General features: G+C 44.5%; 1 protein-coding gene across 9 annotated transcripts in view; it reads left to right on the top strand.

Moving 5' to 3' along the window:
- SORBS1 (sorbin and SH3 domain containing 1) overlaps positions 1-25043 on the top strand; it is a 248800-nt gene that overhangs the window by 215593 nt on the left and 8164 nt on the right. For 8 of the 9 annotated variants that reach the window (XM_049855957.1, XM_049855953.1, XM_049855954.1 and 5 more), the window contains 5 exons: positions 1961-2007; positions 5554-5668; positions 5823-5948; positions 7846-8040; positions 23990-24048. In XM_049855957.1, the coding sequence (XP_049711914.1) occupies positions 1961-2007; positions 5554-5668; positions 5823-5948; positions 7846-8040; positions 23990-24048 (542 nt within the window). Of the gene's footprint in view, positions 1-1960; positions 2008-5553; positions 5669-5822; positions 5949-7845; positions 8041-10461; positions 11236-23857; positions 24049-25043 lie in introns of all 9 variants that reach the window. The other variant, XM_049855961.1, reaches the window with a different exon arrangement.

The following is a 25043-nucleotide window of genomic DNA, read 5'->3' as shown; positions in this document are numbered from 1 at the left end:
CCTGTAATGCAAAAATATTAAAATCTTACCAACTCCCAATTGATTGAGCCAAGCCAATTTACAGATTAAATACTAAACAAACTATACACCTATATAGTTTAATTGATAAGTGATGCTGTTTTGCCCAACTCGAGTATGATGCTATTTGGTCATAAATTCCTTCAAGTTCACACAGTTTTGCCACTGAGTGCCATGTGGTGACTTCTTTCTCCCACCATTTTTTTTCTATTGGAATTGCTGTGAAACTTTTGTCCCTATAATGCACCTTTTGGTGACTTGGCCTTCTCTGTGAACTTGTCATTTATCATTAATCTCACATCCATTCTTTTCTCATTAACCTACAACCATTACATTATGCTATTTGATCACAAATGCAGGTATTAAAATTGGTATTGGCAATAACTTGATTATACAGTGGGCTTCAGCTGACCTCTAATATGTACATGTATAGATAGATGGAAAGATCAAAATGAAAATGCAAAAGTAAAAAAAAAATTCCTGTGACGAACTCATGGCCCTTAAGAAGATCCCTATAAGACCCCAGTTTAAGGAGCCTGGAAATATCAGGCATATTACTGAGGGATTAGGATCTAAAACTAAGGCTGATAAAGCTTTTGAATATCATATTTTCTCACACAGAGTCTTTGATTTTTTTTTTTTCCTCCACTTTGTTCATGCTCTCCAATATTGAGAAGAAAATGCATAGTTTTCATGGCATTGTTTCCCCAGACCAGAAGGTCATGGCAGTTGAAGTTGGAAGACCCCATTCGCTGAAAGGAAACTTTGGTGCTCAGGCAGCACCAGATAGAAGCTATTGCATCTGACCTTGGGTGCTGCTCAGAGCTGGGGGAGAGGATTATGTTACCAGCCAGAAATAGCTTGCTAACATGATTTTTCCCTCCTACCTGCCTTTAAATTAAAAAAAAAAAAAAATTTTTTTTTAAAGATGAAGAAAGATATGCAAATAAATATAAGTAAAGGCACACTTCTTGATAGAATTGGAGATAAAGAAATTCCAGGGTGTTTAGGTGAGGTATGGCAAATACATTTGCCTAACTGGAACAGGAAGAATACCTGGATGTAATAAGAGATAAAGGCAATTAGGTAAGAGTAGGCAGAAGTTGCTCAAAGGCCTTAACTCATGTCAGGAATTGAGATTTGGTCTGAGGGACAGTTGAGTGCCTCAGCTGACTTCAGAGCAAGGAAGTGCTGTGACAGAAGTATTTGAGGAATGTTATTTGTGGTCCTGAGTGACAGCGGATTATAGAGTGAAGAGAAAGGAAGCTTTGTGCCTGTAGGAACCAGAGGTCAGACCTGAGCAGGTTGTGGAGCCATGGAGGGAGGATTGACGTGACTTGGTGGGTTTTTTTTGGGGGGGGTGACAGATGAGGAGGTGGAAACTGGGGCTGAGGATGACTTCCAGGCCTGGCGTCTGGAAGGAAAGGGCAGCCCCCAACAGGAATGGGAATGTCTTGGCAGAAAGAGAATGAAGTCTAGGCTTGCTTTATCTGGCTTTTTGAATGACCTCACAGACCATGAACACATACGGAGTTAAAGATGAGGTGAGAGGTGCAACGTGTTTCATTTATTGAAGGTCATGGGTTAAGTCAGGCACACAGAAGATGCTCCTGGAGAGTGAGACAGTACATCTGAAGTCTCCTGTATCACTTTGTTTTGATCAGCACAGGATCATTTTTTTAAGAGCTGTGGTCAGCTTTGGATTTTTTCTAACCAACCTTCCCAAATCTGGCCCTGTTTACGGGCATTCTCATGCATGGCATAGTTGACTGGATGTCCATCTAGTGTTCTAAGGTCAGGCAACTGGAATTTTGCCCCCATTTCTACAGGACAAATGGTTAGAGTGAATTTCCCTGCTTTGCTTTCAAGTAACTTGTGAAAACGTGTCCTTTTCATTGTACATGGTCCGTGACTTTAACCTGTCCTTGTTTCTTACGTTTAGATGAGACCGGCCAGAGCCAAATTTGACTTTAAAGCTCAGACGCTAAAGTAAGTGCCATGTCATATTGTTGCCTTAGCTTCCTCTTTGAAACACAGCACTTTTAGAGAAGAGTTGGAGAAGTACTAACAACTAAAAAAAATATATAGTTCAATAGGGTTTACTATGTCATAAACCCTGCTCAAGGTACTTAACTCATTCAGCCCTCATTATAACCCCACCTGTGGGGTGGGTACTGTTATTACCCACTCTGTACAAATGACAAAACTGATGAACTGGGAGGTTAAGAAACTTGCCCAAGCTGGTAAGTGAAGGAGTCAGGATTCAAACCCAAGCAGCCTGAGACCAGAGCCTGTGCTCTCACCCACCGTGCCACCCTGCTTCCTCCTGTGTAAGGGCTCAGTTTGCTTGATTAAGATGTGGCTTGATCTGACAAGCCCTTTCCATGGAAGGAACCAGAACCAGTCGCCAGGCAGATAACTTTACCAGCTTTGCTAACCCCCATCCCAGGAGATCAAAGGCTTGTGGGAACCCACAAGAGACTAGCCTTTCTCCAAGTATGTTCTTCAGAGGGCTAGGAAATGTTTCTCAGAAAAAGTGTTCCATCTTGAAAATGAATTTGGGAACCACTGCATACTGTATCTATATCTCCATCCCCTTGAAGAGATACACTGTTGCTCATTGAACTATTAGTAGCTCTAAAAGTCCTGCAATGGAGAAACCTAACTAGCTTATTTAACCTAGTGTTTTCTAAATGTAAGGGAGCAAGGAACTTTTTTATTTTCCGTAGGATGCTATTGGGTTATTCTACAAAAGACTGAGTTCGAAAAGGAAACTGTTTTACTTTATTTCTAACTGAGGGTTAAAATGGGCCCTAAGCTTCCATTGGCAACTGAAAATAAAGTGACCAGCAACCATCCCGTTGTCCTGCTGGTTGGAGCCTTAGTGTCTGGTGATGAGAGGGAGAGCTCCCCATCCTCGGAAGCTGGGAAGCACTGTGTGGAGCCTGAGCAGCCATGGTCCTGATAGCCTCCAACGTAAAATGAATAACCAGGCCACAATTTCTAGAACCAAAGGTTAAATCTGGCGCACTCGGATATGTTTGTAATTACTCCAGTCCTTTGACTCAAAGCTAACAAGAGGTGGTGGCTTAATGTGATGGAAAGATCGTGGGCTGTCGAGTCAGGAAGTCCTGGATTCACATCCTGACTGTACCACATACTGTCTCTGTGACTGTGGACAAGTTACCCAACCGCTCCCATTCTCAGTTTCCTCGTCTGTATGATGAGGATAAAAATGCCTGTCTTGCAGGGCAGCTGAGGATGTAAATGACATAATTTGTCACTGGTAAAACATTTTGTGCAATGTAGCAAAAGTAAATACTCAAAATACATTATCTCCCCACCATTCATTTTCACCAGGGAGAGGGTAACAGAGATATTTGATTTTCAGTTTAATTAAGTTGATACCTTTTTTTCTTTGAATTGGGAAATTTCTATGTAAGATTCATTGAATGGTATAGTGATGATATTACTTTTGCCTAGATTTCATTTTAAAAAGTCTTAAAAACAATGTTTTCTCTAGAGGAGCCCTGTCAAATAGGGTAGGTGAGAAGCTGGACTCTACAGAAATCTTCACCATATACCCACATAGCTGATGCCAGAGAGAGGGTCCCATCTACTCAGCGTTTCCATCATGCCATACTGCTTCCAAAAAAAGAATTAATAAAACTTTTTTAAACGAGTAAATGCTAGATCCATAGATTTTGAAACACCTTCACAGTCGCTTGGTTCTAAAAAAAAACATTTCCCCATAATACGTTACTCAAAAGAGTATGCTGTGGGCACACTTGATTCAACAAAGTGTAACAGCCTTCTGTCCCGCAGGACTTCTCAGAGCCTTTGCTGTGCTAATAATGCACACCATGATGCTCTAGGAGAGATCTAAAGTACGTTGTGCTACTGTTTCCCAAAGCTCTCATGTGTTCCCACCAGACCTTGTCATGTGGTTCTTTGGGAGATGGGGTGGGGGCCACAGTGCAGGAAGGATGGCAGCCCAGGTACACAGTGGTATATCTGGCCATGACGACAGATCTCTCTGCGTCCGTCTCTCACTCTCAAACACTTCCTGTCCTCCTCCGTTGCCTGACAGAGGCCATCACAGCCCCCACCCACCTCTACAACTGTGAGAGACCCCCAGGTAGCAGGGAGAAGCCTGCAGATCTCCAGCAGGGGCAATATGCTGAGGGCTCCACTCATCCCTGTGTCCATGATGGGGTCAAGGAGGCGGGATTCAGAGTAGCCCCAAGGAGGGCTCTGCAAAAATTTGGCCAAAGAAATTTCCTTCTTTGAGAGGCCTCTGTAGGATCAGAATCTCGCCTATCAGTGTGAGACCCACAAAGGCTGTCTTGTTCTTTCAGCCCACACAGTACTGACTTTGTGTAAAGTTTTCCAGATGTGGCCCCATTGTTTAGCCAGCATCCCTCACGTACCGTGGGACTTCCTGGCACTCTGCAAAGCAGGCACGCCCCCTCCAAATTACCATCAGAGGTCTTGCTTCTCATGTTCTCGGTTTGATGCAAATGGAAAAAATCTAGGTCATTTTCTTTTTTAATTCAAGAAAATTTCGAGTTAAAATTTTTGCTCTCCTTTTAAGTTTTCATCGTGTTTTAAATTTATCTTTTTGTCTCATTTTTTATAAAGGAGTTCTGGTTAGGTGTTGACATAATTATTGAGGCAAGCAAAGGGATGGGTATGGAGTAATTCTAAAGACATGAAGAGCATATGAAGGAATATCCACTTTTCTTCCTGAATTCCTTTTCCATGTTGAAAAGGAAAGCAACTAATGTTTGTTTAGGCACTGTGCTAAGTGATTATTTGCAGCATGTTGTTGCAGTTTCTTAACAACTCTGATTTAGCTCTTATTTTAGTTCAAGGAAGAGCCTCAGAGAAGTTAAATATCTTGCCCAAGGTCCCAGAGCTAGTGCACAATAGAACTAGGTTTTGAACGCTGATCTGTCTAACTTCAGAGCCTTTCTACTGCACAATGATAGATAGATGGATGGGTGGTGAAGTGATTGGATGGATGGCTAAATGGATGGACTGATGGACGGATACCAATATATCACAAGTGATTTAAGGGTAATTTAAATGAAGGTCTGACTTATTAAGGCATAGAAGAGGGTAATGAAGGCAGGTACCTTAAAAAGAAATATTTTTTATCATTTAACAAACATCAGTTAAGACAGCTGGCTACATTACTGTGTCTTGGGTGAATATTCTGAGCACAAAGCGGCATTCACACTTAAAAACTTGTTGAGAAAACCACAGCAGATACAAACTAATAAGGCCTCTGAGCACTGCTGAGTGCTAGTCAGTTTGAGTGTTAACATCCATCCCACGAAAGACTGGGAAAATGCCAAGTGTGGTGTAACTTCCTCAGTAGTGGGGTTCTCACTTCCAAATATGGAGCCCACTGTTCTGTAATCTGTCCCCTTTGACCCCACTTGGAGTCTCCTTTTGCTAAAATACTGAAGTGTCTTAATCGTATACATATTGAAACCTCTGCTAAAATGTCATGATCCTCTGTATTGACAGGGAGCTTCCTCTGCAGAAGGGAGACATTGTTTACATTTATAAGCAGATCGATCAGAACTGGTATGAAGGCGAGCACCATGGCCGGGTGGGGATCTTCCCACGCACCTACATTGAGGTAACGTAGCTCCTTTTCTTTCTAAAGAGAAGCCCAGTCGTGCCAAAAGCACCCTTGACTCACTGAGGACATTGTGTTTTGTTTCCTCCTTTTTCTCCCATTTCCCCTCTTTCTTCTCTTTTCACTTTCTCTTTTGCTTCTTTTCCTTTCTTAGCTTCTCCCTCCTGCTGAGAAGGCTCAGCCCAAAAAGTTGACGCCAGTGCAGATTTTGGAATATGGCGAAGCTATTGCTAAGTTTAACTTTAATGGTGATACGCAGGTAGAAATGTCCTTCAGAAAGGTAAGCTGCCCTTCTCCTCACGTGCTTTAGGCTCTGTTGGATGGTGCTGTCACAGGAAGTGTGGCACTGGTCTGGCAGGCCAGTGTGGCAGTGCTGTCTGTACCCCTAAGAGATGTGCACCAATCATGTTTGAGTTAGGGGAACTGGAAAATTTTCTGAACTCAGCTATTTTTAAAAACAAACCATTGGTAAGGGTCTGGGTTTAACTACATTGAGTTCAGTGCTGAAAGACAGTATTTCTAGAGTCTTAAGTATTGTCTGATACTGTGCTAAAAAATATGAGCCCCCTATATTGGAAGGCACTCAAAATACACAGTGGCCCCAACCATACCAGTGATCGTGACGATGGTGCAGGACAGGGGAGTGTTTCCTTCTTTTTTACATGGGGTCACCATCAGTCAGAGCTGACTCGACAGCAGCTAACAACAACAAGGCATCTTTCATAAGCTGTATTCAACCAACATTTATTGAGCACCTGATGATGGTGTAGTAGTTAAGAGTTTGGCTGCTAACCAAAAGGTCAGCTGTTCAAATCTACCAGGTGCTCCTTGGAAACCTTATGGAGCAGTTCTACTCCGTCCTATAGGGTCGCTGTGAGTCAGAATCGACTCGACAGCAACAGGTTTGGGGTTTTTTTGGTTTTTGATGATTTGGTAAATACTGTGATGGAACAGGCTTTATGACATTGATACAGCCTAGTGTAAAAAACAAGTTTTTTTTTTTCTTTTTTTTTTTTATTACCAGGAGAAATTTTAAAAAGTTTTGAGGGCAAAAGCCACAGGTTATCAACTGTGCAGCTTTCGAGGAGTTAAATAACCTTTTCAAGCCATAATTTCCTTGTATATAAAATGAAGATAAATGGCCCTTTCCTGGAGTTGGTGTAAAAGGACAAAATGAGACGACATATGTAAAGCCCCCAGTGTCACATATGGCATCTAGTCAATGCTCAGTAAACAGGATATGTCAGTACTTCTAACATCCTTATCGCCTTCGAGTAAACTCGACATGTTTATTTTAAACATAATTGAGCTGTGTAAGGAAACTCTTCTTCCTAGGAATTCAAACACTTGGCATGCCAAAATTCTCTGCTTGCTAAAATTATTAAAGTTACTCATTTTGTTGAGGATCGAGGGAAGTGAGCATGCCTTTGAAAAAGATGAGCCACCTTGTATAAAAGCAACCTAAATGCCCATCGGCTGGGCAATCAGTAATTAAATCATTATATGTTTGTGCAGCGGAAGACCCTGTGGTGGCCCATTATGCTGTGCGGTACCATGAAAAATGTAGAAGTCTATTTCTTGTAAAGAAGGATGTTCGCTATATTATTAAGAATGAAAAAGCAATTTTCAAAAGAAATACAGTGTACAGTTTTCTTAAGAAACAATATGTGCAAGTCTAATACACGTGCATGGAAATAAATCTGGGAACACCATATATCAAAATGTTAACAGTGCTTATTCCCAACTGATGGTGTTATGGGTAACTATTATTTTCTTCTTTAAGTTTGTGTTCTAATTTTTCTATAATGATACATGAAAAGAAAGAAAAGATGACCCCCCAAAACCTTTGCCTTAGAGAAGAATACGAGGTAGCTATTTTGCGTTAGATGAGTTAAAAAAAAAAAAAAACTTACATATGTCTTCAGGCTGGAGGTAATGAATCTGACCTTGTCTCTTGGTGAAATACTTAAAGACCAAGCTTTACTTCCCAGCATCCAGGTAGCTTTACTGCTGCTAGCATCGCCATCCAGTGAAGTTTGTTCCATGCAGCTATAGCAGGGAACGTTTTCCTGAGCCAAGAATGTGGTATATAACTCAGGACACGCAGGGCGCAGGCAGGGGCCTCTGGCTGCTGAGGCATGGGGTGACTAGGGCCCTTGCCTTGCTGTGTCTTGCAGGGAGAGAGGATCATGCTGCTTCGACAGGTGGATGAGAACTGGTACGAAGGGAGGATCCCAGGGACGTCCCGGCAAGGCATCTTCCCCATCACATACGTGGATGTGATCAAACGGCCACTGGTGAAAACCCCCATGGACTACGTTGACCTGCCTTTCTCCTCCTCCCCAAGTCGTAGTGCCACTGCGAGCCCACAGGTACCTAAACTTCCCATCACCAGTTTTCACACTTAGCATAACAAACCACCAGTGCTGGTGGCACTGTGCTTCAGATCTGTTTGCAGCAATGCAGAGTATACACTGGGGTTTGTTTTCATGAGTACAAATGGCATTTTTCAAGCACTTGTAGGAGACATATGATCTTGAGCAAAGGAAGTGATCTGGGGATAAAGTGACTAGGGAAACAGTTGGTCCAAAGGTCTGTCCTGTAAGCATCCTGTCCTAGAGAAGCTAGTGTTCTGGTGCCACCACTAGATCATGAATACCATGGCCCAGCATGGTTCTCTTAGTCATCTTTTTTGGCCAGGCTTGGCCTAGAGAAGACAAAGGTTGAAAGAGAGAATTTCACCTTCTCATTCTAAAATACGTAGAAAGCTCCAGCGTATTCTTTGCAAGCATTCACCGGGATGAGGCTGGGAATGAACGTATAACATCTCTGTCAGCACCAACCTGAAAGGAATTAAGTATATAGGGATAATATTTGCTTTACTGAGCATTAATTATGAGTATGCTTGTCTTAAGATGTAAGTTATTCCAAACTCATCCCCACTTACTCAAAGCCAAGGAAAAATTAGAGCCTTGGGTTCAGCAGTGGCACAGTGGGGTGATGTCCTGTGAATCAAACATGGTAAGTTGTAGGGAGGGTGTCTAGAGAATGAGAGCAGGACCCAGGAACCCAGGACGGCACTTAGAAGATGCCTCTTTTCTCACATGCTCTCATCATTTCTCCCTCTCCCACCTGCTTATCGCTGACCCCAGTAGCAAGATCCATATCCTGCATTCTCACAGGAAGGGAGACCCATATTCTGCCATCTTGTGGTGGGGAAACCCATATGCTGTGATCTCACAGGAAGGGAGGTCCATGTCCTGCAATCTCATGGCGGGGAGAGACCCATGCCCTGTGATCTTATGGGGAAAGAGACCCATGGCCTGCAATCTCATGGGGAGAGAGACCCATGTCCTGCAATCTCACGGGGAGGGAGACCCATATCCTGTGATCTCTCAGGGTGGGAGACCCAGATCCTGTGATCTCACAGGGAGGGAGACCCAGATCCTGCGATCTCACAGGGAGGGAGACCCAGATCTGCGATCTCTTGGGGAGAGAGACCCAGATCCTGCAATCTCATGGGGAGAAAGACTCATATCCTGTGATCTCACGGGGAGGGAGACCCACATCCTGTGATTTCAGAGAGAGAGAGACCCATATCCTGTGATTTCATAGGGAGAGAGACCCATATCCTGTGATCTCACAGGGAGGGAGACCCAGATCCTGCGATCTCACAGGGAGGGAGACCCAGATCTGCGATCTCTTGGGGAGAGAGACCCAGATCCTGCAATCTCATGGGGAGAAAGACTCATATCCTGTGATCTCACGGGGAGGGAGACCCACATCCTGTGATCTCAGAGAGAGAGAGACCCATATCCTGTGATTTCATAGGGAGAGAGACCCATATCCTGTGATCTCACAGGGGAGGAGACCCAGATCCTGCAATCTCACAGGGGTGGAGACCCATATCCTGCCATCTCACAGGAAGGGAGACCCATATCCTATAATCTCTGAGGGAGGGAGACCCATATCCTGTGATCTCACAGGGAAGGAGAACCAGATCCTGTGATCTCACAGGGAGGGAGACCCAGATCCTGTGATCTCATGGCAGGGAAAGACCCATATCTTGCGATCCTACAGGGAGGGAGACCCATACCCTCCTCTCCCGTCTGCTCGTCACTGACCTCCTGCATAGCGAGACCCATATGCTGTGATCTCACAGGGAGGAAGGTGAGATTGGAGCAGGGTGTTCCTCTTTGTGGTAGTACAGGGAACTCAGCTAGATTCTTGACTCAACCAGTGCCAACCACGATTATAAAACAAAATGACTACACTTCTTATATTCCCTCTGGAAGGCTCTTTGTTGGGCCACCTAGAGAGAATAAAGCCCTAAGGAAGAACCAGGGTGATGGGCCACCTTTTCTCCCCAAAGTTCTGGGTCAGGGCTTCAGTTACAGAAGTGACTTGGGTGGACGGGTGCAGAGGATGGAGGGAGGGAGCTTCCAGTGTGTCCCTTTGAAAATCTGATTCTGCACACCAGGCAGGTACCCTCTGTACCTACTCTGATGGGAACCTGTCTCCCAACTCCATACCACTTCTCCCATCCTCCTCGAGACTGCACACACTTACGCACAGGCGTGTACACACACTCGGCCACGCACCCACATCCCAGCTTCTTCCAAACCTAACTGAATGATTTCCTTTTTGGACACCAGTGTGTCCTGCTCATCTCTTCCATTTCATTCCTCTTTATACCCCCCTCATGATTATTTGACTACTTTTTTCTTTGTGCTGACACTTGTATCTTTTGCTTCTTTCTTTTGTTTTCTCTCTCTCTCCTTTTTCTTTTTAAGTATCCCAGTCATAGCAAGCTCATCACTCCAGCCCTCTCATCTCTGCCCCACCCTCGCCAAACTATGTCCCCTGAGATGCAGGCCGTCACCTCTGAGTGGATCTCGCTGACTGTGGGCGTCCCAGGCAGGCGTCCTCTGGCCCTGACCCCACCCTTGCCTCCTCTACCGGAGGCTTCTGTCTATAACGCTGACCCCCTCGCCTTGCCAGTGAGGGCCGGTCGCTCCCTGCCCCTCAGCCTCCCTCATTCTAGTTGGTCGGATCGTTCCACCCCACACATGGTAGTTTCCCCACTGGCCCTACCTCACCCCCACAAACCCTACTCCCTGGCCTCCAGTGCCCAGGTCGCCGTTCATGTCAACGGAGACAGTGGTATCCACTTAGCACCTTCAGGTGTCCGCCAGGATAGCTTCACCCAGCCGCTGCTTGGAAGCTCTGAGAAGGTTATCTCAGAGCTTAGCGATGCCTTTAGCAGCCAGAGCAAGTGGCAGCAGTGGAGGGAAGAGAGCAGACAGTGTGAGAGGCAAGCAGAGAAGGAGGCAGGTGAGAGATGCCCTGGTGGACCCAAGATCTCTAAGAAGAGCTGCTTGAAACCTTCAGACGTGGTCAGGAGCCTGAGCACTGAACAGAGACTCTCAGACCTCCACACCCCTGAGGAAGGCCGGCCCCGCAAGCCCCTGGGTAGCCCTTTTCCAGGAAGGGAGGCTGAGCAGACAGAGCTGCGTAGAGGTGGTGAGCAGGCCGAGAGGAAAGCTACCCTGAGTGGTGTGAGCCAGGTAGGCCTGCCGCATGATGTGTGTGCCCTCGGAGTTGCATTTGGCAGGGTGGGCCAGACATCTTACCGTGGCCCAACCACCGAAGCCAAGTGGGTGCGGGTGAGACCAGTTTGTTTGCCTTGGGAGCAAAGATATGGCCTAGGAGGGAATGGAAGGGTCATTGAATAAGGTGTCAGGGCTGGGTACAGGTGAAGGCCAAGTACAGGCTGGATTCTGGCCTCTGGAGATCCAGGAATTACCCCACTTTGGGCACTCTAGGCCTGGTACAAAAGCCCATAAGAAGGAAAGCCTGCCTCATGCTGCGTCTGTACCTTGGAGATTATCCTTTATTTGCTCTAACACAGCTGAGAACACCAGGCTTTTGTTTGGCATGGTGTGGTTCGGTTTGGTGTGCAATGCACTGTTTCTGTAACCCATGATGTGCTTCTGGTGCTCAGTTTCATCCTGTCTCATGTCTGTGTGTGGGAGCACAGGACCTGTGTTTAAGATGAACAGTGCGTTATGGTTCTGGGGAGGGTTATGCAGGCCCAGCTCCCTGGGGCTCTGGCAGGCACAGGGTCATCCAGGGGTACACCAGGTTCTGGAGGCCTGTCACATCTGCTCTCTGGGTCATCCACAAAGATTTCAAGTTTTGGACCAAGGTGAATTTAGGGTTTTCTGAGGGCTGAAAATTTTTAGAAGGAGAAGAACTCGGCAACTAGATAGGTCATGATTCTAATCTTGGCTGTGCTGTTTAATACCCCAAAAGTCAAAGACTCTGAGCAACTCCTCCAAAGTATAGTGTGGACTTCTGGGCAAGAGTGAATACTGGCTTTGGAGTCGGAGAGAACTGCATTTGAATGCTTGTTCCACCTCTTACTAGCTGGTGACTTGGGAGTTAATTCCCTCTCTGAGCCTTAGTTTCCTCATATGTGAAATGGAGATAACACCTACCTCATGAAGTGGTTGAGAGGGTTCCATGAAATAATACATATGAAGTACTATGCACAGGGCTGGGAACCTGGTCAGTACTTTATAAATATGAACCACCCTCTTGCGTGAGCTGTAGCTACTTCTGGAAATGAGAATATTCTAGAACCTCTTTATAAACAGGTGGAATTCCTGAAGGCATTTCCCAGCCATTGATTGAGTGCCTAGTATGTACGGTGCGCATAATACATAGTAAACTGTGCTCAGTCCTCAGAGTCGCAGTTTCTCTTTGGAGCTTCACTGATTCACTCAGCAAGCATTAATTCTAGGTCTACAGGTACCAGCTTCTGGGCAAAGTACAGGGGTCATCCCATTCCTGCCCTTGAGGAGGCCATGTTCCCGGGAGGTTGGCAGACACAGTGATGTCACAAGTGCAGTGATAGAGATATGCTTAGAGGCCACAGGAGGACAAAGGCCTGAAGCCCAGACTAGGCCAGACCTCCAGTTCCAGCCTAACCCATGTGTCCCACTGGTCAGTGTGTCGAGAGTGGGGGCCCACTGGGGACAAGGACAGTGTGGGGTAAGGATTTGAACCAGCTTGGCCTATCACTAGCAAGCAGCTAACCTCCCTGAGCCATGGTTTTCTCATGTGCCAAGTAGGAGAAGGAGCAGTCCCTCCACATAGGGTAGTTACAAAGATTCAATAAGATGGTGTGTGTAAGGGGCTTAGAGTGACATTACATAAGTGGTGGCTCCCTGCTGCTGTTGCTGCCCCAGCTATGAGTGAGGCTGAGGGAAATCAGAAATACCTGACCCCGGGGCAGGAGCACATGGAGTGGGCGGAGTGTGCGTGATACAAAGAAGAACAGGGTGTGTCCAGTTATGGAAAGGACAGCTCTTGGAGAGGTGGTGAAGTGGAGTTGAAAAGAATTCCGTGTCTCTGATACAGGAACAATTCTGTAAACTTTCTAAGTCAAACCTAGGTTCCTGGAGACCTTCTTATGGTCAGTGGTGAGTCACCATTGCAGCCCAATTCCAGGATACAGTGTGTACGGGAAGTGCGCACAGTGCCAGAGCTCCAAGCGGGGTTACGCGTTCACGCTTCCCACTTCCTAGCAGAGGATACAAGAGGAGTAGCTGGCAACACTGGGGAATTACGTTCAGTGGAAAGCCAGGCTTGTTGAAAATTGACTTTCTTTCTCTGGTGAGCGTCCAGACCCCAGGTGTCCCACTCCCTGTCTCCTCCCTTCCTCCTGCTCTTCTAGCATAAGCCCCTTCCTCACAGATGTGCCCAGGCCATGGTCCCTGGGCTTGCTCTCTTTGAGTGCTAGAGGGTTGTGTAAAAAGACTCCTGCCCACACACCTTCCTCTCACCCCTTCACTCTCCCCTCCTATGATTAAGAGCAGAAGCCAGCAACTCCGGAAATGGGGTCCTCCAGAAAGAAGTTCCCTGCCTCTCGGACCCCCCCCTTTGGATGAAAAACAGAGCTAAAGATAGGATTTGAATGACAGCTGACCTCTGATGGCCCTGTCATGATGATGGGACCTCAAGCCGTGTGACTTGGATCAGTGCATTGCAGAGCAGTTTGTGTATCAAGAAAACTGCCAACCAGTATTCTTGCTGTGGGGAGTCAACCCAGGTTAATATTGTAGCTTTCAGAGAACTAGGATGACTAGCTGATGAATAAATACAGTGAATTTTACCTGAGAGCCTTAAGTGAAAAGGCTTTCTGAAATGTTACATTTATTTACTCCTTCATTTGAGCATCTAGGAAGTTCCAGGTACTGTGCTAAGTGCTGCAAGAGATCGATGGGATGAACATCATTAGGCCCTTCCCTTTGCTCTCAGGAAAGTGTCTTCTCCTCCCAAGGGCTTATACGGTCCATGTGATCTGACCCTTGTCTACCTCACCAACCTCATCTTCCAACTTGTTTGCCTGGATAATTCCCTCCTATCCTTCACCTCTCCACTTCAATGTTACTTTTCCCAGGAAACCTTCCCTGAAAACCACGCCCCCACCCAACAGTCTAGATTAAGTGCCAGGACTGTGCTTCCACAGCCCCCTGTACTTGACCCATGGGGAGCACTGCTCAGCTGTATTGTATTTTCCCCTTTACTTGCCCGTGTCCCCATTAGAGCTTTATCTCCCTACAGCCAGGGACACCTTGTGTGTGAAAGAACTCAGTAAATATTTGTTGAATGGAAAAAAAAAAAAAAAAAAGGCAAACAGAAACTGACCCCAACTATAGGAGTTTATGATCTCCATTGGAGGAATAAGATGTGTTCACAGATAATTACAATGCATATAGGAAAAGAGAGTCGCAAACACTACACTCTGGAAGTTACAAGATAGGGAGAAAGAATAAGCAGCAAGAGGGGGAAGGTGGTCATTTGAAATGACTTCATGTAAAAAAAAGTAGCATTTGATCTGGGCCTGAAAGAATAGGAAGTTTTGCAGTAGACATACAGTGAGAGGCAGCATTCGAGGCAAAGAGCGCAGAGACAGGAATGTGAAAAGTGTGTATGAAGAATGGTGAGGTCCTGTTGGGTAAAGAGGAGGGTGTTTGCAGGTAAATAGGGATGACTGGGGAAGGGGCTGGGACCAGAGCAGGGAGGGGGCTATTGGCCCTGCCTTCTCCAATATTCATCAGCACCTCCTAACAATGTATTGAGTCGTCTTCCCCACAGTCAGGGTAACCCTTGAGAATCGGTTGTTAAACTCTTCCCTGTAGGGTGCTAAATCCCTGCACTGCTGCTTTCCTCCCTCTCACTCAGCTGTTTCCCCTCCAGAGGTCTCTGCAGATGTGTGAACACTTCCTTTTAAAACAGCTTGACTTTTCACTCCTTTCTGGCCTCCCAAACTGTCTCCACATTGGATGGGTTGCTCATGTTTTCTGGGTTTCCTTGAACAGCAGAAGGAGAGATTGAAGCATAGGGGGTCACTAGGGGAAACCAGGATAGGGTGGGAAGAGCACTGCCCTGAAAGCCGAGATTCCCAGGTTCTAGCCCCAGCTGTGCTGTTGACCTGCTGTGTGTCTTTGGATGAATCGTTTCCCTACCCTGGCAGGCTCCCCTTCCTTAAACAAAAGATTCAGACAAAGAGAACTAAAGTTCTCTGATTAGGTAAAAAAAAAAAAAAAAACCCTGTGTGAGTTTCATTAAAAGGAGAAAGAAGAGCATATACAAAATTTTAAGTAGTAGGGCTTACTAAAGACCTGCAGACCTTCACAACTGAAAACTGAAAGTTTTTCTTTTTTTTTCGAGGGACAATTTAACTCATTTGACAAAAACACATACGCACACATACAAAATGTATAGGAGTTCAGAATTATCAACTGAGTTCTTGGATTTTGTTGAGAATAATTTTGACCAAGGAAAAGGCAAGACCATCTTGAAAATCTCCATTATTTTGCATCATCAACTATTTCCTGAGCCTCCTACAGTTTGTGAGAGAGCCTCACAGAAGTTCTCATTTTACAAGGATCTCTAAAGATCATCTACTGCAGTGACTCATAACCACTTCTGGGTCACGGAACCCTGATAATCTGGGGCCAGCTGAGGACTTCTGGCCAGTATTTGGGTTTCAGTTTGGAAGGGGGTCAGCAAACACAGTGTAAAGTTTCAAGAGTTTCACACCTGAATCCCTCCAAGAACTCCTAGTAGTCCACAGCTGTCCAGGTTCCAAGCCCCCAATTTCGTCAACTTTTAAGATGAGATGAGAAAACTGAGGCCTTAGAGAAGTGACCAAGTTTTTGTGATGCCGGCTTGGATCTTAAAGGGAAGGAAAACCAAAAAAACCCAAACCCAGGTGCCGTCGAGTCGATTCCGACTCCTAGTGACCCTACAGGACAGAGTAGAACTGCCCCATAGAGTTTCCAAGGAGCACCTGGCTGATTCAAACTGCCAACCCTTTGGTTAGGAGCCGTAGTGCTTAACCACTACACCACCAGGGTTTCCAAAATGGAAGGAAGCCAATCAAAAAAAAAAGTCTGAGGGCAAGAAATTTTAAATAAAAATATTCAGGAAAGCTAGGTATCTTCAATGTGTATGAGAAGCATGAGAATACACAACTCTTTCGCTTTAGAAAAAGGAGAGGGAAAGCTGCTCAACTGAAAACAGAAAGATGTGCTTTGGTGAGTTCAAAAGGAACATCCTTTACCACGTGGAAAGTAGGTTACTTCCACAAAAATAAGAACAAAGAAATGGAAATTATAAATAAGGGGGAAAGCATGTGAAGCAACTTACAAGAACAAAAGGAAATTAAAAATCTTAGGAAACCCAAATAAAAGTGGAAAACATTTTCCAGTCACTAGAAGGGAAATATCGAAATTGATAACAGGGTATTTAACATTGGCTACAATTCTTTCTTTTTTTTTATTTTTTAATTTTTTTTTAAAAATTTTTATTGTGCTTTAAGTGAAAGTTTACAAATCAAGTCAGCCTCTCACATATAAACTTATATACACCTTACTACATACTCCCATTTACTCTCCCCCTAATGAGTCAGCCCGCTCCCTCCTTCCAGTCTCTCCTTTCGTGACCATTTTGCCAGTTTCTAACCCTCTCTACCCTCCCATCTCCCCTCCAGACAGGAGATGCCAACACAATCTCAAGTGTCCACCTGATACAAGTAGCTCACTCCTCATTGGCATCTCTCTCCAACCCATTGTCCAGTCCATTCCATGTCTGATGAGTTGTCTTCAGGGATGGTTCCTATCCTAGGTCAACAGAAGGTTTGGGGACCATGACTGCCCGGATTCCTCCAGTCTCAGTCAGACCATTAAGTCTGGTCTTTTTATGAGAATTTTTATCCCACTGTAACATTGGCTACAATTCTTAAAAAAATAACCAGTGGGTATTCTCTCAACACCTGAGGTGGGAAATGAAGACCCCAAGCTCAAATGCCCACCCCTAAAAATATGTTAGGCTAAATGGTGCATATCAGCAGAAACCCAAATGCCAGCCATAGAGCCCTGGATGTATTAAGGTGACCTCTTGATCGGCAGATCTCTCCAGCTCTTCTGGTTCTCTCTTTGAATGAGTACAAGCCCAGAAGATGAAGGTGTAGTGGAAAATGCACAGGCCTAGACTCAGAGAGGTTCACATCTTGGCTCTTAAGTTTCCATCTCAGACAAATTGGATCTTAGATTTCCCGTTTGTAAAATGAGGTGAATATTGACCATTTTAATTGAATTATTAAGTTTAAGTGAGATATAATGGAGATGACATCACTTAGCACAGAGCATGTAGTTGGGACTTAATAAATACCCATTATGTGATACTGAGGTAAAACAAACAAACAAAAAAAAACCAAACTCACCGTCGAGTCAATCCTGACTCATAGCGACCCTATAGGACAGAGTAGAACTGCCCCATAGGGTTACCAAGGAGCTCGTGGTGGATTCCAACTCCTGGTCTTTTGGTTAGCAGCTGTAACTCTTAACCACTATGCCACCAGAGTTTCCGATACTGATACTGAGGTAGCAGAAGGAAAAAAGCACAAAAATTTTGCATTCTTTCTCTTACCCCACCTAATAGAGGAAGATGGGGGTAAAAAAGAGGGAGAGGGAGAGTAGAAGATGGGAGAATCATTCTACTTTGGGTTACACAAATCCATAATTTAGAAAGTTTGGAATTTATACTCACCAAATTAGTGGTTCTCCTTATTCTTACCCATCTTGGGTACAAAGGCATAAGCTACACTCTTTTGAAAGTTTTTGATTTATTCATGAATCGTCATACTTTAATACACGTCTGCCATGACTCCTGATTGTTTTACGATAAACAGAAGACCATACTATAAACTATGAAGCCTGAGCATTTACACTTAGTGTTGTAATCAGATTCAAATTATAGCAAAGTTAATGTATGTCTATTGAGTGATCTGCAAGGAGATTGTCCAGGCTATAAGCAATAATTAGTTTATTTTTAAGCTGGGATCTTTTTCTCAGTAAACTTGAGAAGAACTTAGTGGAGTCAGAGGTTGTTTTGGGGGTCCTCTGGCGATTTTTTTGGATCTGAAAACCAGGAGCCCTCCTACCTCTTTTGCAGAGTTTCCCCATGGTGTTCCAAGAGCTGAAAATTTTCTATCACCATCCCAGGGCAACCTATCACTCTTCATACTGCCAGAAGTGAGCTACCCATTCTTACCTGGTGACTGCAAGCAACAACCTCCCTCACTGAGTCTTTACTATAGGGCTGCCCGTAAGCCTTGTCAGCCCTAAGAAAAACAAAAAACAAACCCATTGTTTGCCAGTCGATTCTGACTTATAGTGACCCTATACGACAGAGTAGAACTGCCCTATAGAGTTTCCAAGGAGCAGCTGGTGGATTCAAACTGCTGACCTTTTGGTTAGCAGCGGAGCTCTTAACCACTACGTCACCAGTGCTGCATGTCAGCCCCGCCTAATCCTAATCCTCAATTCACAGGATGGGTACACTCAAGTCATCGAATGTTAGAGCCAAAAAGGACAATTATGTAAACCATGTTGAGTCATCTTATTTACAAACTGAAAACTTGAGGTCCAAAGAAGTGAAGCATCTTGCTCAAAAGACAATATGAGTCTGGTCTGGAACCTAGATTTTCCAATTCTAGTCCTGTGTTCCCACAGGGAGGCCTATGTAGGTCCCCAGAAAGGTGGGGCAGGATCTCAGAAGATATGGGGTGTGAGGTGACAAAAGGAATGCCACCTCTGAGAAACTCTGGGGCAGAAGAGACTGGTGATATTTCCAGAGGGGACTGGGAGCCATGTAGAGGTTGAGTTTCTTTATCTTGTCTACATCCCCAGCATTCCCTGCTATTCTCTAGTCTGTGCGTAGTTTATTTTGGACATCAAGGTTTGGAACACACCCAGAGTTCAAAGAGAATGCTTAATTACCCCCACAGTAGCACCAGGTGTTCAGTGGATACAGAGGGATAAACAGCCCCAGGCGGCTAGGATCAGATTTCTGAGGGACTTCTGTGAACTGAAGATGGAAGGGTAGCAGGACAACAGAGCAAGGACGTGTGCAGTTTAGCTCACTTGGGAAGAATAAAACAAGTGCTCCAGGCCAAGAGGGATAAAGCTTGGGTATCAACATGGCAGAAAAGCAGTTTCTGGATCAGCAGCTATCACTCACTCACTATTGGTGGAAGAAAGGAGTGTAGCACCAGCCTGTGTGTATATATGGGTTTGGTTGCTTTTTCTAAATACGTGAAAAACTGGAATACATCCCCAGGAGTCTGAAATGTACTTAGCATGAGATAATGGCCCTTCATTCTTAACCCTGGATGAGGTCCTGGTTTGAACTTGTATCTACTTTAAGGCATAAATAAGAGCAGACACTGAGGACCCAGGGAGAGTTCAGAGCAGCACTGTCCAGGAGAAATAAAATATGAGCCACTTAAACAATTTTAAATTTTCTATAGTTAAATGAAACAGGTGGAATTAATTTTAATAACAAATAATTTTATAATATTGATTTTAATAATGAATTTTAATATTGGTGGCCCATTGGTGATGAGCTTGGCTGCTAACCAAAAGGCCAGCAATTCAAATCCACCAGCTGATCCTTGGAAACCCCATGGGGCAGTTCTACTGTATCCTATAGGGTCACTGTGAGTCAGAATCAACTCAATGGCAACAGGGTATAATTTTAATAATATAGCCAAAATAGTATCATTTCAACATATAATCGATATAAAAAATAGTAAATGAGATATTTTACATTATTTTGTACTATATGTTAACACTTATAGCACATGTCAGTTCTTACTGGCCATAGCTCAAGTGCTTAATAGCCACGTGTAGAATCTGTGATACCGTATTGGACAGTGCAGAGTCAGAGGAAGAGCTATATACGGCTGTGTAGTGGTTAGAAAGTGGGGCCAGGGAAGGAAAAACGTATGCCTAGAGTGGGGAGGAAATCTGAGCCCTTCGAAATGAAGGGCTAATCCTTGCAATGGATATTAGGGGTTTCCATCTCCATTGAGGGTTCACCCAGTGCCACACATAGACCTCTACCCAACAAAAAAAAAAACTGGCTTACATTTCAGCTGTGTAAGAAGTTTCATTTAAATCTAAGGGTTGCACTTCAGATAGGGAGAAACTGAATCTTAGCTAATAGGATAACTATTTATCTTCCCTTGTCTCTTACTAATAGGATAAATGTTTATCTTGTCTTCTTCTATCATTTACTCAATGAATGTTAAGCAGGGAACCAAGTCATCTCTACTCAGGGATGGGGTTGAGTTTGGACTATTCAGATATAAAAGCTAAGATGATGATCATCCTCTGATTTGGAAATGGCTTGAGATCAAGGAAGGTGCTAGCTGGGCAGTCAGTATCCCTTCCAGTGCTGTGGTTTCTTGGGTTAATGACTGGACAGTATCTGTTACTGCGCACTGTACCTCTTACGTAGGAAATGTCTTTGAGCACTTGTAATAAAAATTATTCAAGAAAAGAAGTTACAGTGCTTGTTTTCAGAAGTGGCAGAAGCTGGGTGTTGCTCCCACAGTTCCACCAGCTATCCCATCATGATGCAGATGGGAGTGCTGTGTGGTCATTAGACACTGAGAGGCTCAGCTCTTCCCTCAGTGACCTCATGACCTTGCCTAAGCCTTCAGAGTTCTCTGAGCCTTAAAACGTCTTGTTTGCCCTCAAGTCAAAAAGTTAGTACAAAAGTCAGATGATGACAAAAAATGAGGTAGATAATACAAAAGATGAGGTCATGGACCTGTATGTGCTTTGAAAGCTGTTTAAAAAAATGCTTTAGAAAAGAAAGGGATAGTAAAGTATCAGGCCTTTCTTACTGTATTTGGTTTATCAAACCTCTTTTAAGCACCGGATACTTACTAGATGATGAATTCTAGTCACTCCTTTGGAATTCAGTTGATCGAAGGGCACTGGGGACTTCGTCAGCTTTGGAGATCATGCCAAAAGACTGTCTACCACCTGTCTTTGAACTGCATTTGCCTGAGGTCATGAAGCCACCAGCTGGAGTTTGGAAATAACTTGGTTTTTATGAGAACTTTGTTTACACAAAGTATAACCTAGACCAATTTTGGCACACAGTAGACAAAAAATCTCAGTATAGATTAATTGAAGTCTTCCACAGCCTTGCTACCCAAAGCTGGTCTGTGGACCAGCAGCACCAGCATCCCAAATAGGAATGCAGAGTCTTGAGTGGCATTCCTGATGTATCACATCAGAGTCTGCATTTTAACAGGATCCCAGGTGATACCTACACACATAAAAGTTTGTGAAGCACTGCTCTGCAGTATCCCAACTAACAGCTCAACCTCAGCTCAAACAGCTGCCATGACAGGCAACTCATTTCCTCTGGAGGCAGCTCCTTCGGTTGTTGGACAACTCTCCTTTTTAGAGGGTTCTTGCTTCTAGCAAGTCAGAATCTGCCTGCAGGTGACACCCACTTAGGGTTCCCAGAACAAGCTTCATTCTTCTGCCACATGAAAGTGCAGAATAGGTGCATGGAGATGGCCATTCCTTTCATTTGTCACTCAGAAGTCTTGATCCCAAGACCAGATGGGTGGAGAGCAGGGCCACACAAGGCCAACTCCTAGTCACCCAGCAAAGGCCCATGGGTGCTGAGACATCATAGAAAAAGCATGAAATGGCCCCTTCCAGTTTAGTCTCTTCCTGCCTCCCAGAGTCCAGGGGGACTGGTGTGAATGAGTATAGTTTGGAAGCAGTTGGGAGAACCTGCTCCTACACTGGATAGGAGTGTGGAAGTGATACTGGGGACGGAAATGAGTCCTGCAGGGCACCTGAAGAATGAGGACACTTACAGTAGAGAGGTCATAAAAGAGTGGTGTAGTAGAGTGGAAAGAGCAACACGCAGCCTTACCTCTCACTAGCTGTGTGACTTTGGGAAATTCACTAAACCTCTCTGAGCATTAGCTTCCTCAGGTATTTAAAAATGGGATGATGAGCCCTGTCCTGCCTATCTCCAGGGTTTCTGTGGGACTCCCTGAAGTTAAATGTCAGTATGTACTTTGTAAGATGGCAAATGGTCTGAGGATAAGAAGGAAGACAGTCTAGTGGTACAGTAGATGGAGACAGGTCTACCACTAATTTGCTGTGTGATCTTAGGGAAGGCCCTCACCTTCTCTGGGCCTTTCTTTGAAACAAGTGGGTCATACACAAAGATCTCTGGGTCCCGTTCTAGAAGGCTGTGGAGTTGTCGCTCACTGGTATTATTGCTCATTACCTGGAGGGTTTCTCTGAGGATGGCTTTTCAAATAGTCATTTAGGGAGACTTCCTAGAGCTTGCAGTTGAATCATATCTAAGGGAAATGATTCCAAACCTTCCTTCAATTAAACCCTGGCTCAGCTATGGAAGCCCAGCTTAAAAGGTGCGTCTGCTAGGCCATGATTACACCTGTGTTTCCATGTCAGCATGTGGTAGGTACCTGGGTTCACAAGTGAAGAAGAGTACCAGTTTCATTTCTACAACTGTGTCAGGACACACAGTCCTATGAGGTATCTGAGCTCATCTTCCAAGCTGGAGTGTGTCATATGCCGATTTTTCCAGGAGAAGGTCTTGTTTGATACTTCAGATATTACCAAGAAGCTTTCCAAAGCTTTCTTCCATTGTATAAGTACTGAAATAATGCAGACCTGATAGTTTCATGAGCCTGCACTGTCAGAGGGGGCCCCCGATCACTGAAATAACTGAAAATGGCTTTTGATACAGCATCACCTCCATAGATGCTTGCTAACTCAGAGCGAGGGGCCCAATGTGTGTGGCTTAGGAAGGGGCATAACTGTTTAAGACAGCCCTTCGTGTCTCATTCCCTGCCAGTCTGGGGACACTGTGTTCATTCTCACTCGCTGCAGCCATGTTGCCAGTTTCTCATTCCATTGCCTGGATGCTTGCTTCTAACTGTGTCCATTTGCATTTTCTCCTGTGCACCCACTGTGTTGTGGAAACTCAGTGGCTGTAGGCCGCGGGTATCTGGTGTCATCCGAATGTGATGGTGTGGTATGTGTATTTGCACACACTTTTATTTTGAATCCTTTCCAATGTGACATCTGCTAAAATGTCTCCCTTATAATTTGCTTGGTGATCACAGCCTTCTCATCATTCATTGAGAGCAGGACCTGATCTCACAGAATCTGAAAAGAGCTATGTGGTAAGATGCCTGCTGAATAAGACTGTAGCTTTTCTAAGGAGAATCCTTACTGCTAGAGTCTAGACTAGAGTAATGCCTGGTGAAATCACAAAACCGTTAGTTAAGAATTACATGACTATTGTAGTAGAAAGAGATGTTAGGCCATCCTCGCCCCCCACAAAAAAGCAGAGGAGTTTAGAGACTGTTTCTACTCTGCCTACATATGGGGTTAAGTTACTGTATTAGTGCATGAATGGGGATCCATACTTGCATTTCTGTTCTGAAAATATTCCATTTGTAACAGTTACTAATTACAGGCTTTTATGCTGCTGCCTTTTTTTTTTTTTTAATATTCATACTAAATCCCAAATTCTTCTGTATCTTACCTGTTTTTCCATGCTTACGCCTGGATTCCTCCTGCACTCCACTACTGGAATATATATATTTTTAACCTGGACCTTCAACTCTGTTGTTTCCCTGGACTTATGTACTTCGTCTGGAATGTTACATCTCTTCCTCTCTTTCTTTTTTTCTTTTTTTTTGGTCCCCTTGTTGACTGTTTTATGGGGGTGCCTGGATATCTTGGGGCCACCTCACAGGAAGCAGTTTGCAATGAGATCATAAACATTGCCGAAAAATCTGTTCATTACTGCAGCACTGTTTCTCATCCCCTTGACTCTCATCACACGGTGTCCCCTTTTGACAATAAATCATCTTTAATCATTTCTCAGCAACCTCAAGCCCAGCAGCGAAGAGTCACCCCAGACAGGAGTCAAACCTCACAAGATCTGTAAGTACACTTGGTGAACTTCATGCTTATGTTCTTGGTGGACCGTTGGCCTTAGAAAGCGGGTCCTTGGCTGAATATGGGAGCAGCCATTTGGGGGAATGAGCTAATCGCTCCCAGATTTTCTGAGGATTTCTAGTCAAGGTCATGTTTCCCATCAGCCAGTGCGAAAGCAGAAGTCAGGTAAATAAAGGAGGTCATGGATGTCTGGGAGAGATAGAAGGTAAAGAATTAACTGCCATAAAAGAGCAAACAAGAGCTGTGCTGACTGGCTTCAAGCCTAGTGTTGTGGGAACATGGAGGAAGGGGCAGTTAATTCTGACTGGAGTTGAATGAACAGGGTTGACTCATTCATTTAAAAAAAAGAATTATTGGGTACCTTCTGTGTTCCAAGCAGAGGAAGAGAGATTTGGACTGAGCAATGAAAGGCAAGTTGGATTTTGAGTGCTAGAACAGGGAAGTAAAGGTGTTCCCAGCTGAGTAATCCACATATGTAAAGGCATGGAGTAGGTGGTGTGTTTGGAGAACTGCGTGAAGGCCTGTGTGATCGCAGTATATAGTTCATGGAGGAAATGTTAGAGATGAACATTGTTAAGAGGTAGGTTGGGAGCAGATTATAGAATCCAGAATGTTCTTGAATAAGTTTGGATTCTATTCTGCAGGCACTAGGGACCTACTGAAAGTTTTTGATGTGCGGAACGTATTGATCATATTTTGTCTTAAGGAGATAACTGGCAACACAGTAGAGGGCAGATTTCAGAGATGGGGGGCAACAATACGAGTTAGGAGACATTAATCCAGCCAAGTAATAATGAGGGCCTGAGCTAGGACAGAGTGGACACTTTGAAACTATGCAGTATAATAAGATTACCCAAGGAGATTGAGGATGAAGGGAGAAAAGAACTGAGGCTAGATCCTTGGGTAACCAACTCTTCAGACAACAAAGGTGTAACCAGTAAAGGAGACTGAGAAGGAGCAGCAAGAGGTACAGGAAAAGG

Source organism: Elephas maximus, chromosome 16 (genome assembly GCF_024166365.1).
Source record: "Elephas maximus indicus isolate mEleMax1 chromosome 16, mEleMax1 primary haplotype, whole genome shotgun sequence".
Lineage (NCBI taxonomy): Eukaryota > Metazoa > Chordata > Mammalia > Proboscidea > Elephantidae > Elephas > Elephas maximus.
The sequence above is the reverse complement of the archived record's forward strand: the minus strand, read 5'-3'. Positions and strand labels throughout refer to the sequence as shown.